At 42.3% G+C, this 16,003-nt stretch overlaps 1 protein-coding gene across 5 annotated transcripts in view; it reads left to right on the forward strand.

Annotated features, from left to right (window-relative positions):
* The window catches only part of Exoc6 (exocyst complex component 6), a 159,706-nt gene that overhangs the window by 33,238 nt on the left and 110,465 nt on the right, over positions 1-16,003 (forward strand). For all 5 annotated transcript variants that reach the window (XM_006976641.4, XM_076562946.1, XM_076562941.1 and 2 more), the window contains exons 2-6: positions 7,257-7,428; positions 8,773-8,820; positions 8,957-9,047; positions 10,829-10,874; positions 14,748-14,952. In XM_006976641.4, the coding sequence (XP_006976703.1) occupies positions 7,257-7,428; positions 8,773-8,820; positions 8,957-9,047; positions 10,829-10,874; positions 14,748-14,952 (562 nt within the window). The remainder of the gene's footprint in view (positions 1-7,256; positions 7,429-8,772; positions 8,821-8,956; positions 9,048-10,828; positions 10,875-14,747; positions 14,953-16,003) is intronic.

The following is a 16,003-nucleotide window of genomic DNA, read 5'->3' on the forward strand; positions in this document are numbered from 1 at the left end:
CTGCCTCCTGAGTGCTGGGATTAAAGACGTGTGCCACCACTGCCCAACTTGAAAAATGCTTATTTTATTTGGAAAAGAAACTATTGTTATTTCAGTAAAAAATAGGTAATATGTGGAATCAAGGATTAAATGCTTTGAGATTACATCAATTTTTCTCAAAGTTTAAATGTTTTAGGAAAAAAAATATGTTTTGGGAGCCAATATATTTTATTTTCTTCCCGGATATTGTGGTGGACTTACTGTTTATAATGAAGACACAGTGAAAGAAAAAGTATTGAAAAAAGTATGAGGATATGTGCTTTTTGATTAAAAAAATAAAAATCCGATTACTGGAGATGAGAGTCCTTTTTTATATTTCTTGGGAATTAAATTTTTTCATCAGAAAGACTTTTTCTTTACCAAAATAGAACTATGAAATATTACTGTTTCATTTACAGAATGAAATTTATACATCTATCGCAACATTGAAGTGTCTTGATTTATCAGATTACAGTTGATAATAAAAACATTAATTTTCACTTCATCCATTTTAACATTTGGAATCTTCCCGATGTACCAGCATCATTACCTTCCCAGAATTGTCTTTCTCTAAACTTTAGATGCTTCTAAATTTTAGAATTTCTCTAATTTTTAAAAATTTTCTTATTTTTATATTTTCTACCACTAGGTGGAGTCCTATACAAATAATTAAAAAGGCGTCTGTGAAAGACAATTCTCTTGTTTAAATTCTAAAAGCCTGGGGAGTAGGGGGAGCTGGAGAGATGGCTCAGTGGTTAAGAGCACTGGCTGCTCTTCCAGAGGACCCAGGTTCAATCCCCAGCACTCACATGGCAGCTCCCAGCTGTCTGTAACTCCACTTCTAGGGGGTCTGACACCTTCACACCAGTGCACAAAAATAAATTATAATTTTTTTAATTCCAAAAGCCTCATGATACTAGATAATCAAATGTTACAGAACAGCTTATAACTGAGCACTTGGCTTTGGTGTATGAGATGTGAGAAGATGGACTGTATCTTTACTTAAAAAGTTGTCATGTTTAAGAGACTTTTTGTGCATTCCTAGTTGCTAAAGTTAAAATATGGGAATAAAATCTTCAGTGTAGCGTAAGTCACGTGTTTTCGTTGTAAGTCATGTGTTTTGTTGTTATGTAGCACAGAATCTTGACAGAGGACTTTAGTGTGCTAAGCATTTGGAAGGGTGGCTGCATTTTTCTTTAACATGTTTTTTTAAGTCGATTCTTTGGAAATTTCACATCATGCACACCAGTTCCACTCATTTCCTGGTCTTTCTGTATCTACCCTCCACCCTTGTAGCCCCCCCCCAAAAAAGAAAAAAGAAAAAAGAAAAAAATGGTTTCCCAAAAGAAAAAAGAAAAAAATAGTTTAAGAAAACGCCCAAACGCAAAACAACAACAACAGCAAAAAACCCAGTCACTCCTCTGTTTCTCTAGCCTCTCCCAGCCTCTCTGCCATAGACTTGTTTGTCTGTGGCATTGGGATCTTTGGTGAGTCACACAGTCACTCTTTTGCCCAGATGGCTTTACTTGCAAATGTTCTTTGCCATGAGTTGTTGGTCAGGTTCAAGGCCTCTGGCTTCTGTTAACCATCCATTCAGGACCTCCAGAGAGGCTCCTCTCTGATATCCTGCCGTTGCCTGGAGACGTGGTGGTCCTGCTGTTATGGTTCCTTAGGACCAGTCCCTTCATGAGCTCCAGCAGCTCATAGTGGGGTAGATCCTGGGGAGTGCCGACTCAGAACCCTAGATGTGGGCCTGGTTGGTAGCTGGGTTGGTTGTCCTGGGCCTCTGGGAAATGATCACGTGCACATAGTGCATCTCCTCCAACACCGAGTATTAATGCTAAGTAGTTAACGGGGCTGCATAGCAACCAGGAAGGACACCCTGGGGCTCTAAATGAAGGCGGTTGCAGAGGGAGAAAACAGATTCGTTGGCTTATTTGAGTGACAGGAAAGTGTGGGTGCATGCTCTTGATTCCACTGGCTGTTCTCCTCAGTCATCTTTTACATCAGCCAAAACCAAGGTGGATTTACAATATGCTTAACAAAGATTTACAATATAAAGAGCCTCTTTTAAAAGTATTTTGTTGTTTGAGATTTTAATTACATCATTTCTCCTTCCCTTTCCTCCCTCCAAATCCTCCCATATATCCTTCCTTGAGGTGCGGGGCCAGCTCTTCCATCCCCCCCTCCCAGGCCAATTCTCCTGCTCCCACTCTCCCACCTCACTCTGCAGCTTGCAAGGGGCAGGGGCAGCTTCCCATGTGTGGTGGTCAGTGAGGAGCCAGGGCCAGCTCTCCTACCCCATGCCTCAGGCTGGTGAGAGGGTGGGGGGTGGGCGGCTCTCCCAGGGCCAGTGAGGGGTGGGCCTGCTCAGGATGGCCCTCGGACATCAACGTGGGTTTAAGCTGCGGTCCAGACCACAGGCATGCTCATTGCCTTTGATGGTAACATGGCTGTGGACGTCAACACAGACCCCTGCTGCTGTAGGGCCACGGACAGCACAGGCACAGACATCACGTGGCCTCGGGTGGCAGTGCAGGCCACTCACGTCCCTCAGCACCAGTTCCACCTCTCTCCACAGCGCGCGCACGCACGCACGCACGCACGCACGCACGCACGGCCACTCTGCTTCGCTTTCTCTCCCATTTCTCCACCACGTGTTTGCTCCTTGTGGTGCAGGGGCAGGCAGACCTCTGGCCATTGTCTTCTGCCCTCCTGCTCCCTGAGTGAACTCTTACCTTGACATCGCTATTTGTGAGTGGAGCACTAAGGGACAACCTTAGTGGGCTGGAGCGATGGCTCTGGAGTTAAGAGCAGTGGCCGCTCTTCCAGAGACCTGGCTTCCATTCCTAGCACTCACAGCTCATAACTGCCTGTAACTTGAGTCCCGGGGAGTCTGACGCCCTCTTCTGGACTCCAGGGGCTCTGCATTCACATGGTGCACAAACGTACATGTGAGCAAAACACCGTACACATAACATTAAAGTCTTTTTTAAAAGGTATCTATCACCTTAGAGAATGTGGAGTAGTGTAGCGTTTATCAGCTTTCTCAGGTTCTACCTTGCTAGTTGTCACATTTGTGAATTTGTGTGCGTTTGTAGGAGCTTGGTTAGACTTCCCAGTAGATGTTAGAAATCCTGGGGAAAATCTTTAAAAAAATAGTTTAATTAAAGCTGTGTGTAACTGAAATTTTTAGAACAGTAATATCTTACTCTAATTTATGAAGTCAATATAGTAACCAACTTTGGGCTAAAGAGTGAGTAATACTGACAATTCTCTTTCCTGCACTCAAATCACATTTTAAAGGGTGCCGAGATTGTTCAGGGTAAAGCGGGTCTTTGCAGAGAAGCACGGGAGGGAGCTGGTGTTTCCTCCTCACGTCTTGCTCCTCAATTTGTTGCATTTGTAACTCACTGCTGCTTCGCGATTAGCCACGCCTCAGTTCGCATCCCCTTTCCTGTGTGTGGCTGATTTCACCTGATGGGTGCAGCAGTGCACATCGGGATCCCCTGCCGAGTCGTTCTCAATTGCTGCCCTGCAAATGTGCTGTGTGCCGCTCGGCTGCTCGGCGCTCGGCTGCTCGGCTGCTCGGCCGCTCGGCCGCTCGCCTGCTCGGCTGGGGCTTCCCAGCCCCGCTCCAGGGAAGTCATATAACGTTGTACTTTTTAAGTTTGCCTGGATCACGCAGACATGGGATTAAGTCTTGGCTGTGTTTTTTTGTGTGACTTTAGACTTAGGTGTTCATCTTCCTCCAGTGCACTTGAAAACTGGACTGCTGGCAGAGTGTGCTGTGGAGGTGGGGTGACTATTTAATGAGGCCCTGCACGAACAGCTCTGACTATGTAGTGCGCACTCAGCTGGTGTTTTTATTACCACCGTCACTGAGACAGAAGCAGCCCTCCCGACTCCTTTCTGTGCCACACCACCCAGCATTTTACATGGGCTCTGGGGATCCGAACTCCAGACCTTGTGCTGTCCTGGCAAGTGCTTTGACAGCTGAGCTATCGCCCCAGCCCTTGGAGTCTGAACTGTGAGTGAAATGTGAGTCCTACATTAGACTGACTGTGTGCCACACCACACTGAAGTCCTCATTAGACTGACTGTGTACCACACCACACTGAAGTCCTGCATTAGACTGACTGTGTACCACACTGAAGTCCTGCATTAGACTGACTGTGTACCACACTGAAGTCCTGCATTAGAATGACTGTGTACCACACCACACTGAAGTCCTGCATTAGACTGACTGTGTACCACACCACACTGAAGTCCTGCATTAGACTGACTGTGTACCACACCACACTGAACTCAAATGCATCATCTCTGATGGCCCATGAACCTTAAATCAAAACAGATAGCCAACTGCTGTGGTTGCTTGTACCAAAGGGGTTTCTTAGGATGTAAGAGTTTCAGTTACACCCAGAGAGAGCAGCCTTTGATAGATGAGGTGACCTATCACCCTCTCCCACTTCCTGTCCCTCCCCCTCCACTTCCTTCACCCAGTCCTCTCTCCTTCAGTTCTCCCCCTCCCCACCTTTCCTCCAGAAGAGGAACAAAGACCTGGAGGAGAGGAGGGAGGTTGAACATACAGGAACACACACTTAACAGAGCACAGGACAGGGGTAACCTGATGTGTTCAAGAATTCACGAGGTTGGGGCTGGAGAGATGGCTCAGCCGATAAGAGCACTGCCTGCTCTTCCAAGGGTCCTGAGTTCAATTCTCAGCACCACGTGGGATTGAAGATCTCTCTGGCATGCATGCAGACAGAACACTCATACCTAAAATAATACATAAGTAAATAAATTGTTTTTGAAAAAGAAGAAAACGTTCTTCCCCCTCAACACTAGGAGACCAGTGTTGCTGGCAGAATCAGTAACCTGGAGATGAGATAGCAGCAAGTGAGGCCAGTGAGGTGATGTGCAGCCACATTACACAGGGCTTCGCAGGGCTGCTGCAAGAGACACGTGGTTTGAGTACGAGACCTTCTGTTTCAATAAAATCATCCCGTATGCATCAGGTGGCTGCTGTGTGGAGAAGATACTGGAAGGTGGAGGCAAGGTAAAACCATGCCAGTTAGGAAGCAGTTGGCAGTAATTAAAGCAAGACATGTTGCTGACTTAGACTAGGGTGATGTCAGTGAATGTGACAGGTTTGCTAGATCAGAGGTGGGCAACTTAAAAAACAAAAACAAAAACAAAGCATTTGTTAATTTGTTTTGTGTGTATGTATGTATGTACGTATGTATGTATATAAGCACACATGCTGTGTGTGTGTGTGTGTGTGTGTGTGTGTGTGTGTGTGTGTGTGCATGCTCCATGGCCTAGGCAGGGAGGTCAGAGGGCAATCGTGGGGATTGGTTCTATCCTTCTGCCATTTGGGTTCTGGGGATCCAATTCAAGTTGTCAGGCTTGGCAGCAGGCAACTTTACCTGCCGAGCATCTTACCAGCCCCCGTCAGCCCTTTGACATTGGGATACGATGTTGTCCTTTACAGACGTGTTGGGCTGCATTCATCACTGCCCTGGGCGGTAGATTGGACATGCCTGTGCTAAATCATTTGGGGTTGGAAGGGGGAGAAAAAGGGCAGGGTTGATTTCAGGGGGGTTTGTCTGAGAAACTAGGTAAGTGGAGCTTACTAAGATGAGGAAGATTATGGGAAAAGCAGGTTTGGGGGAACTGGGTTAGGAATTCCCTTGCAATAAACTGAAGATAAATGCTCATCACACTCTCATTTGGGGAGATATGAGTCTGGTTTGAGGAGCGGTTAGAGGTGGAAATATAAATTTGGAAGATGTTTGTGTGTTTGTAGAGTCAAGCTGAAATCAAGAGCGTATGAATGAAAAAGGAGGTGACCAAGACCAGAGTCCCATTCTAGCCAGGCACTCCAAGAGCCCAGGTTTTAATTGCCATCTCCACTGTCTCTACTGCTCGTAGTCCTTAACTCACTAAAGACCGAGGCCCGAAGCTGCCCGCGGAGGCTTTGGTGTGTTTGGGGAAACAAGTACACGGCATATCTGAACATTTATGTTACAATACGGAGTAGTGTATGAGTACACGGCAGGGCAGCTATCATCAAGGACTGCAACTTCATCTGTCCTACAGAGGAAGGGATTCCTTCCCATGGAGATGACTGACAAAGACCTGGGGAAAAACAGGGCTTGCACTGGACCTTACACCGGAGGCAGCGGCTGGGGAGGTGCAGCGGCTGGGGAGGTGCAGCCACCTCCAGCTTCAAAGCTGTGTGGAAACGCCTGCCAGACTCTCTCAGAGGTGCTGTGCTCACAGTTCTGCTCGGTACAGCAAATGAACACTCGTAGTCAGCAGTGGGAAGGGGACGTAGGGCAGGGGAAGGAGAGGCCCAGGATGAGCGTCCGTTTGTCTTTCTCTAGAGCCAGTGTGGGGGCAGCCCTTCCTCTGTTGCTAGTGAAGTTACTCATGCCTCAATGTCCAGAGCTTTTTGTCAGGGTACAGTCATGTGAATGGGACTGATTGCCTGTGCGGGTCTGGCTCACTGCCCACTTCGCTGACCTTGGTTTTCAGCCTCGAGAAAGCTAAGGCCCCTGCTTTCATAAATCTTACTGTTACGGCCTCCGTGTAGCCAGACAAGACATTACAAAGTGTTCACTCCCAGAGCCAAGGACACGCTTTACTGCAGAGTAAAGGGTTGGTACGTTGCGTTTGCAAATGCTGTGGTAACCACAGTAGGATTCTGTAGTTGAGGATGTAGATTTTGGAACCAGATGGCCAAGATGCATAATCCCGCCATAAATCTTGAATTGTGGAGTTTATGGCAGTTATAGTGAATAATGTGTCCCAAAAGCAAGGGTAATAACAATATCCACTTTCTGGGCTTATTGTAAAGATGAAAGAGTTACTATATAGCTTTTAGAACATATTCTGACACAGTAAATGCTGTAAAAGTCATGAGTTTCTTCATATATTTCTTGTACTATTGATTCAGTTTTGAGCCTTAGTATGTTAAAGATTAATATTTGACCCACATCTCCCAAGCCTCAAGACTTTTATTTCTGGACACCTAGGAATATATTTAGAAGAATATTAACATTCTCAAAAAGAAATGAAATATTTTCCTTTAAAATTATTTCTAATGAAGGTAATAACTGTCCGATTCATTTACTTACTTGTAGACTAAATCTCTAGTTACTGCAAAGATTGTGGTTAATAGGGAAAGCTTTTGGTGAACTGAGAAGTTAATTTTAGTTCTCTTTTACATACAGGTCTGTGTATGATGATCAACCAAATGCACACAAGAAGTTTATGGAGAAGCTGGAGGCTTGTATCCGCAACCATGACAAGGAAATTGAAAAGATGTGTAACTTTCATCATCAGGGCTTTGTAGATGCTATTACGGAACTCCTTAAAGTAAGGGCTGATGCAGAAAAACTGAAGGTAGGAAATATGTTCAGCTGCTCTTCGCCTTTCTTTATTAACTGATGTAATACTCTAATACATTAGCCAATGAGTGCACTTTGGGGAAGAAAACAGCATATGTACTTGAGAGTGTTCCCTGTGCTCCGCTAACACAATTGTCAGCACTAAGGAGAGCAATGCTTTTGCCTGATGTCTTTACACGCAGGAAATGTACTAAACCGTACAAACAGGGAAAGAAAGGCCTATTTACAGTTTGGGGATTTTTAAAAAAATGATGGTACAGCGGTGTTAAAAAGCTATCCTCCCTGGGCAGTGGTGGCGCAGGTCTTTAATCCCAGCACTCAGAGGCAGAAGCAGGCGGATCTCTGTGAGCTCAAGGCTAGCGTGGTCTACAGAGTGAGTTCTAGGACAGCCAGAGCTACACAGAAAAACCCGGTCTTGAAATACCAAAAAAAAAAAAACCAAACAAACAAACAAAAAAAAACTATCCTCTGAAGGAGGATAGAAAATTGAGTATAAATGATTTCATGCTGTTGTTTAATTATATTGAAAATTTATTAAAGGAAGTTGCTCACATATTCTGCCATATTGGAGGCATTATTTATTAAACTAGGCCTAGATTTGTTCAGTCAGAATATAAAATATTTAATTATAGGAGTTGTCTTTTCATTTAAAGTGCTTCTCAGGCAGAGTACAAAGACGATGATTAGAGACCATCATATAAAGGATATTCAGATAACAAGAGACCAGGCACACCATTAGTGAGGTCACTGAGTACTTCTCTTCTGCAGCTAATGAGATTTTTAATAATAAGAATGTGCTTCCTCATATGATGACCTAATGAGTCACTTAATATGTGGGAAAATCGAGGCTGAGCTTTGGCTGCACCTGCAGCTTGAACATGTTGCTGTGGGTTGAGATTTCTGTGTTTGATGTTAATCAGCCTCCCAGGGTTTGCATTGAGAAAGTATGAATGTTTAATTACCGTAAAATGCAATGGCCATTTCCTACAGACAGTGAATGGCACATAGACCTCATTGAAGTTATCAAAAAGGGACCAGTGGTCAATTGGGTCAGTGATTTGAATTGTTTGACAGACTTAGAAAAGCAAGTAAAGTTCAAAAATCCTGAGTAAATTTGAGAAGTTTGCCACAGAATCTGTTAAAAAGAACTGTCATAACCAATTGAAGTTAACAGAAGTCCTTTTCAATTAAAAGTTCAAGTTCAAGCTGTAGAGTTAATTTGAATTTGCATTTCTTTGTTCTGAGTTTCTCATGAAGCATGATCTGATTACAAGGGTGAGCAGTTACATCAGGGCAGCTTCACGCATGTTTGTCTAACTAAGGCGGAATTATTTTTAAGGTGCAAGTTACTGACACCAACCGAAGGTTTCAAGATGCTGGAAAAGAGGTAAGAAAAGGGTGGATGGATAGAGGGATGGATGGATGAGTGGGTGGGTGGGTGGATGGATGGAGGGAGAGAGAGAGAACCCAGTAAATATGGATGCCATTGAACTTCAAAATTGTCAACACTTTCATTTTCTAAGGTGATAGTACAAACAGAAGACATTATTCGATGTAGAATTCAGCAGAGAAATATTACAACTGTAATAGAGAAATTGCAGTTATGCCTCCCAGGTGAGTCAGACCTGTGTATCGTATGTTTGGTGTGGTAAAATTACAATTCGATGCTCCTGAACAGTCATCCTCCCCGTGGGAATGAATTACAGACTGTTGGGATTGCTCCCAGCAGCACCTGTGCTTGCCTTTCACGGCTGCTCCTTTCAGGCTTTCAGGAAGTAAATGTTTCCATTTCACCTGTTTCCTAAACAGCTTTGCGTTTCCTCTCTGCCTAGCTGGCCATTTGGGTCACCTCCCCACCAGCCCCGCCTCCATGCTTGTCTGGTTTCCCTCAGGGAGAGTGGCTTTTAGTTTCATTTTTCTGGCCTTTATCTAATTTGCCTGATTTTTTTTACCTCTAGTTCCCATTGTTTTCTGTTCGCACTTAACACATTCATTTTGCTTTGTTCACAATCTCATTTTGCCAATGAGGTGAGGAAACATTATAAACGCTAGGCCTCCCCCCTTTTGCCTCCCGTAATGTTTTTTAGAAAGACTTAGTTCCTGGTCTGGCTCTGATGTTACTGGGATGTCATATAAATTCTCAAGAACTAACGATTATTTTCTTTCCCTGGACTTACTGTGTTTTAAGTTGAATGTATCTCCTGTTCATATAACAAAGCAGGTGTATGCTGTTTCTGTTTCTTCACATAGTCAGTGAAGGCCATCTCAGGGTCTGATTTAGCTTACTTCCTCTTTAGGAAGAAACCTAACCCTCCATAACTAGGGAAATAGAATACCATGTATACTATTTATGTGATAGAAATTTAGCTTGGAATATAAATGATATCGTCAACATTTTCAGTAGTGTTTATTGGCTAAGATAAATACATTGTTTTTCACTAACGAGAATAGCTTTTCTTGGAACTCCTGCAAGTCCACTTAGTTGAGTCCATAGTGGACCAGGGATATTTGCCTGTGAACCTTGAGTAAATAAACTGCCAGTTTTCTCAAGGTGCCTCTCTGTACTAGATGCATTGGATTAGCCGTGAAGACAGCTTCTTCTCTGAGGGTTTTGTCATTTGTTGCTTTAGCCAATAAGCCTAAGGGGTACTGGCGGAGTGAATGGCAGAGGGCTGGATTCAGCACACACTGTAGTGGGTTGTAAAGCCGAGATGCTGGACAGCAGCTCTGAGTGTGTGTGAACACTTACTCGTCATTGCCACACCCAGAACCTCTCCCTCCCCCAATCTGCCCCTCGGATGAACAACACATACATTTCCCCATGTGTCAGGAATTATGGAAGATACTGGAATCACACAGTTCCAAGTTCATTATTTTATTGAACAATTGTATTTCTGGGGCTTTGTGGAAGGCTTGAAATAAAGATTCTTTGCTGGGTCTATTTCCACTGTTATAACTCACTGTGCTGTTAGCATTTTTCAGTTTTCTTTCTTTGTAGACTTGGTGTAAATTTCCTTATGTAGTTAGTTAATGTTACGGTCATGCTATTTGTGTTCAATCAAATGATCTCACTGTCACTCAGTTTTCTTTCTGAAGTAACTAAATTAGAAACTTCTAATTGCACTTCTGGAAAGAGATATTAGTAGTTTCTGAATAGAATAATTATTGATAGGTTTCTGTCTCATTGCAGGTATCAGTATATACAAGTGTTCTAGCTTAAATATGTTAATGTATATAATGTTCAATAAGTGCAAATTAAACCATTTCCATTAACAGCACATATACCATTTTATTTGAGAATATTAACTCACCACTATGTAGTAGAGAGAAGACTAATGAATTTGTTATGTCAAACGTACTTTTCTTATAAAGCTGCAATGTGGTTTTTGTTGCAGTGCTGGAAATGTACAGTAAGCTGAAAGAACAGATGAGCATGAAAAGGTGAGTTCGCTTCTCTGGTATCTTAAGAGTCCTTAACAGTAAGCACAGGTCAACTCAGTGTGAATTACAGTGAAGCTGAATTTTCTGTCTTAACTCTAACCTTTCTCATGCAACATGTTTATCTTTATCACTCAGTAAAGCAAACAGTAGCCGTGTATTTATGAATCCTTGTCCTTTATAAGTGATATGAAAGATTGGTAGTACTGATAAAGGATAAATAGACAACTCAAAAGGAATCAGAATTTTGTTAACTTACTGACATATTTTACTGTGATGAGTGCAGGATGTGGGCTGAAGGCAGAGCACACGTGGTTAGGAGCTGACAGCCAGGACGGTGTGCTTCACCTTCTGCTTCATAATACAGATGAAAACATGACATGAAAAGTGATATGAAGTGGTTTATTGATTGCTGTAGGAACACTGATAAAATGATGTCCAAGATGTTTAAAAATGAACAACTCCAAAGTAACATTGAAAAGCCAAAATAAACAAGACACGTGGATTGGGAAAATAATTTTTAATTATTTATAAGCAATTATAACATGTAATCTACAAATCCATAGTCAGTGAATGCCTTGCTTTATAGTGCTGCACCTTGAATTTCAGTAGGTTTGCCAATTTGTGTTAATTTGTAGAATAGTAATTTTCCCTTATTAAACATAAATAAGCCAGAAAAGATAAGTCTTTTGTTTATATAGTACTAGTATGTTCTCTTTTTGTATTATGCATTCTCATATTTTAAACTTCTAAAAGTTTTATGTGTTTGTTGCAAAAAACAAGCAATCTGCCCCTACCCCCAAGCCCACCAGGGTTTATTTTCCCTTCTTTTCATTGACCAGCTAGCAGCAGAGTAAGAAAGATATTCAGAAATAGAAAAAAGTAAAAGCTCAGAGGCAAAAGATAGATGGGATAATTTAAAGATAAGAAAAGCTGGCAAGAAACAAGCCAAGCTAAAGCCAGGCATTCGTAAGTAAGAATAAGACTCTGTGATGTTTGGAAGCTGGGTGGAGGGCCCCCTAAAAGAGCACAATCAAACGACATTATGGTGCCCGACATGGGGCTAGAGTAAAAGAAAATCTATCAACACCGAAGTCATTCTCATTTCTTTTTCTTTTCTTTTCTTCTTTATTTTTTGAGACAGGGTTTCTCTCTGTACCTCTGGTTGTCCTGAAACTCACTCTGTAGACCAGGCTGGCCTTGAACTCACAGAGATCTGGCTGCTTCTATTTCCCAAGTGCTGAGATTAAAGGCATGCACCACCACTGCCCAGCTTCATTTTTTAACTTTTTCCTTAAAAACAAAAACAAAAACAAAACAATAAGCCTAAAAGTTCTGTAAATTCTTTCTGATGTGTTTTATTGGCCTTTGTTTTTAGTGTGCCTCGGTACTTGGGGAGCCACCTTTCAAAACACCTTGTCTCTATTTTAAGTATTTGAGTGTTCTGCATGCTTGTGTGTGTGTGCACTTGGTTCCTACAGAAGCCAAAAGTGGGTATTGGTTTCCCTGGGACTGGAGTTACAGTTGGTTGTGAACCGCCACATAGATGCTGGAAACCAAACTGTGGTCCTGTCCACTGCAAAAGGAGCAAGTGTCCTTAATTGCAGAGCTATCTCTTCAGCCCTAGGAGCCACACTTTAACTTGGAAACTAATCTTTAATCTTATAATGTGCTAGGAAATTTTCTTGATATAAATTTGCTTAAGAGTACTGACCTATTCTCTCCCCCTCTCCTTCTCTTCTTCCTTCCCTCCCTCATTCTCTTCTTTCTTTCAGAAACAGCATCTTACTATATCCCACCATACACTTGAACTTATGACCATTCTGCCTCAGGCTTCCAAATACTGGCATGTAGCAAGCTTTTTAGTCAGATTGTCTTTGGACCTCCAGCCTGTGAATAATGATTTGGAGACTTATTATTAATTATAAAATCTTGGCCTTAGCTTAGGCTTTTTCCCAACTAGGTCTTGTAACTTAATTGACCCATTTTTTAAAGTCTATGTTCTGCCATATGTAGACAAATTTCTAAACAGTCTTACTAAATAAGAAACACAGAGCCAAATAGCAAAAGAGATCAGAGAAATAGCGAATGGCCACTGACTAACCTTAGCTTACCACCTCACCGTAGCTTCCCAAGAGAGAGTCTTCCTGTCTAACCTGTGCTTTTATTGCCTTCCTGTTCTGCCTTCTCATTGGCTCTAAGCCCAGCCACATCACTTCCTCATCACTGCCTGTCTATACAGACCTCCAGGTCTCTATGGTTGGTACTGGGATTAAAGGCATGTGTTAGCTTGGCTGTGTCCTTGACCTCACAGAGACTCTGCCTGCCATGTGATCAGATTAAGGGCATGTGCCACCACTGCCTGACTTCTGTTTATGGCTTGCTATGACCTCTGATCTCCAGGCAAACTTTATTTATTAACATATAAATAAAATATGACATTTCAGCACAAATAAAATACCATCATAGCCATATGGCTCTGTTACCTCTCTTTAGTACGGAACATCTGACTCGCAGTCTGCTGGTGAAATCCTCACGCCTAGATTCCTCCTTCTCTCTCTCCCTGGAAAGCCCGCTTATTCTCCCCTGCCTAGCTATTGACCCTTCAGCTCTTTACTAAACCAATCAGAAGGCATCTTAGGCAGGGGACACATCTCTGTAATATACACAAATATTCTGTAACACTGACATGACAGGCATGAGCCATGCCTTGTCACAAGAGTTGATATATATTCTTTTTCCACCATTTTTCAGTTTAAAGCATTTTATAGTTTTCCTTGGATCTTTGAAACTTAGGATGTTTATAAGTGTATTGTTTATACTTTTGAGTCCAGGAACCACTTGATCCAATTACATAGTGTTTCAGTTTTCTCATCATAGTGTGTAAGTAGTATCGACTGCCAATAGATTATACCTCAGAGGCTTTAAAGAAAGAAGTGGCCCGTGAAAGTGTGTGTCAGTTTCTCTGGGGCATAAGCTCTTGGTTCCTAATTACTATACACCTGATATGTCCCGTATGATATGCCTGGCAAATAGTGGGTATTCAGAAAATATTTGTTGAATTGAAAGAAATCACTCGACAAGTGATTTTCATCTGACTTTTGAGACACTTAGTAATATTTCTAATTAAATAGTAGCATAAAATAGTCCAAAAGAAAGTTAAAATTTATGTTTATTTAGACTGAATCGTGCTATAGTTTTTGATGGTACCATTGTGTGGGTGGATGTTATGGTAGGAGAGATAGTAAGAAATCATAGTGAATAATTCAGTATTCTATTGTGATTTGTAAATTTATTTACAGTTAAGACATTCTAACAACTATGATTATGTTCCTCATATTATAGATTTAGGTGGAATTAAGTAAAGAAGTTTTTTTTTTTTTTTTTTTCGAGACAGGGTTTCTCTGTGTAGCTTTGCGCCTTTCCTGGAGCTCACTTGGTAGCCCAGGCTGGCCTCGAACTCACAGAGATCTGCCTGGCTCTGCCTCCTGAGTGCTGGGATTAAAGGCGTGCGCCACCAACGCCCGGCTTTAAATGTGTATCCCAGGCTGTCCTCGAACTCCAGATCCACCTGCCTCTACCTCCTTCAGCAAATCCTACCAGCCTGCGCCACCAGAACCGGCAGAAGGTTATGTTAGTGGAAGCCATGAATGTTGGCTGCCAATGTGTGTCTAGTATACATAGTTGTGTTTAGTAATAGAGATAAATATTAATTTTATTTTCTCCTCGGTGCTGTATATGGAACCTGAGGCCTGTGTGTGCCAGGCAAACGTCCCAGCACTCTTTGAGGGGAGTGTCAGCCTGATTCATTACTTGGGTTTGCTTGTGAAGGTACTTGACATGAACTTTTTACGGTTTCCTTTTCACCTCTCCCAGGTATTATTCTGCACTTAAAACAATGGAACAGCTAGAGAACGTGTACTTTCCCCGGGTCAGTCAGTACCGTTTCTGTCAGCTGATGATAGACACGCTTCCTAAACTCCGGGAAGATATCAAAGAAATCTCCATGTCCGATCTCAAGGACTTTCTGGAAAGCATTCGAAAGCATTCTGACAAAATAGGTGAAACAGCCATGAAGCAGGTGAGTTTAACATTTTAGCTTAATATTCTTGATTTTAGGATGTAAAATATGGCCAAGGTTAACCTCTTGACATGCTTATTTGTGTTTAAGTTTACCATTTTCTAATCATCCCTAGTCCTCCTTTAGGATGGATTTTATTCAGTATTTTCTTTGGATTTACAGATATTTTAAATTTTTAAATAAAGTCAGTTTAATTGAGTTCTTCCGTCACTCACCAGCTAACCTCCCAGCAGCCATCCTTTCCTTCACGTGGTTTTGCACTAATGTTTTCTAGCAGTCACATCTGCCTTAAAAATAAGTGTCAGCCACAGGAGAGAAGACAGTTGTATGCTAAGGTCCTAAATTGCTCCTTTTTAAAGATTGATCTTTATTATGTTTATTATGTGTATGTGCCCATGTCTGGGCGTAGGTGTGTATTTGTGAGTGCAGGTACCCGAGGCAGCCAGAAGTATTGGATCCCCTGAAGATGCGGTTACAGGTCACTGTGGGCTGCCTGAAATGGATGCTGAGGACTGACCTCTTGTCCTCTGCAAGAGTAGCAAGTGCTCTTAATGCTGAGCTACCTCTCCCATAAGTTGTTCCTTTTAAAAACATATTGGAATTGGAATTAAATTAAAAACAATTGCAGTTGGAATTAAAACCTGCAGTTCAATAATAAGATGGGAAACAAGCATAATAGCTAGGCGGTGGTGGTGCATGCCTTCAATCTCAGCACTCTGGCAGCAGATGCAGGCAGATCTCTGTGAGTTCCAGGCCAGCCTGGTCTACTGAGTAAGTTTGAGGCCATCCTGGGCTACAGAGAGAAACCCTGTCTCGAAAAAAAAGCCAACAAAACAAAACAAAACAAAGAATCAAGCATAATAAAAGATAAAATGCAGTGTGGCAATGAGCAGAGCTGAAATCGGATCTTAATCTTTCAAATAAAATTGATAATCTTTTGTGGGAGTATTTGAAAGAGAAGAAGAAAGTACAAATCAGGAATTAAAAATAGGGCATTGCTACAGATCTTACACCTACATTTAAATAATAAATCACTGGGGTTGGGAGATGG

Source organism: Peromyscus maniculatus, chromosome 1, assembly GCF_049852395.1.
Source record: "Peromyscus maniculatus bairdii isolate BWxNUB_F1_BW_parent chromosome 1, HU_Pman_BW_mat_3.1, whole genome shotgun sequence".
Lineage (NCBI taxonomy): Eukaryota > Metazoa > Chordata > Mammalia > Rodentia > Cricetidae > Peromyscus > Peromyscus maniculatus.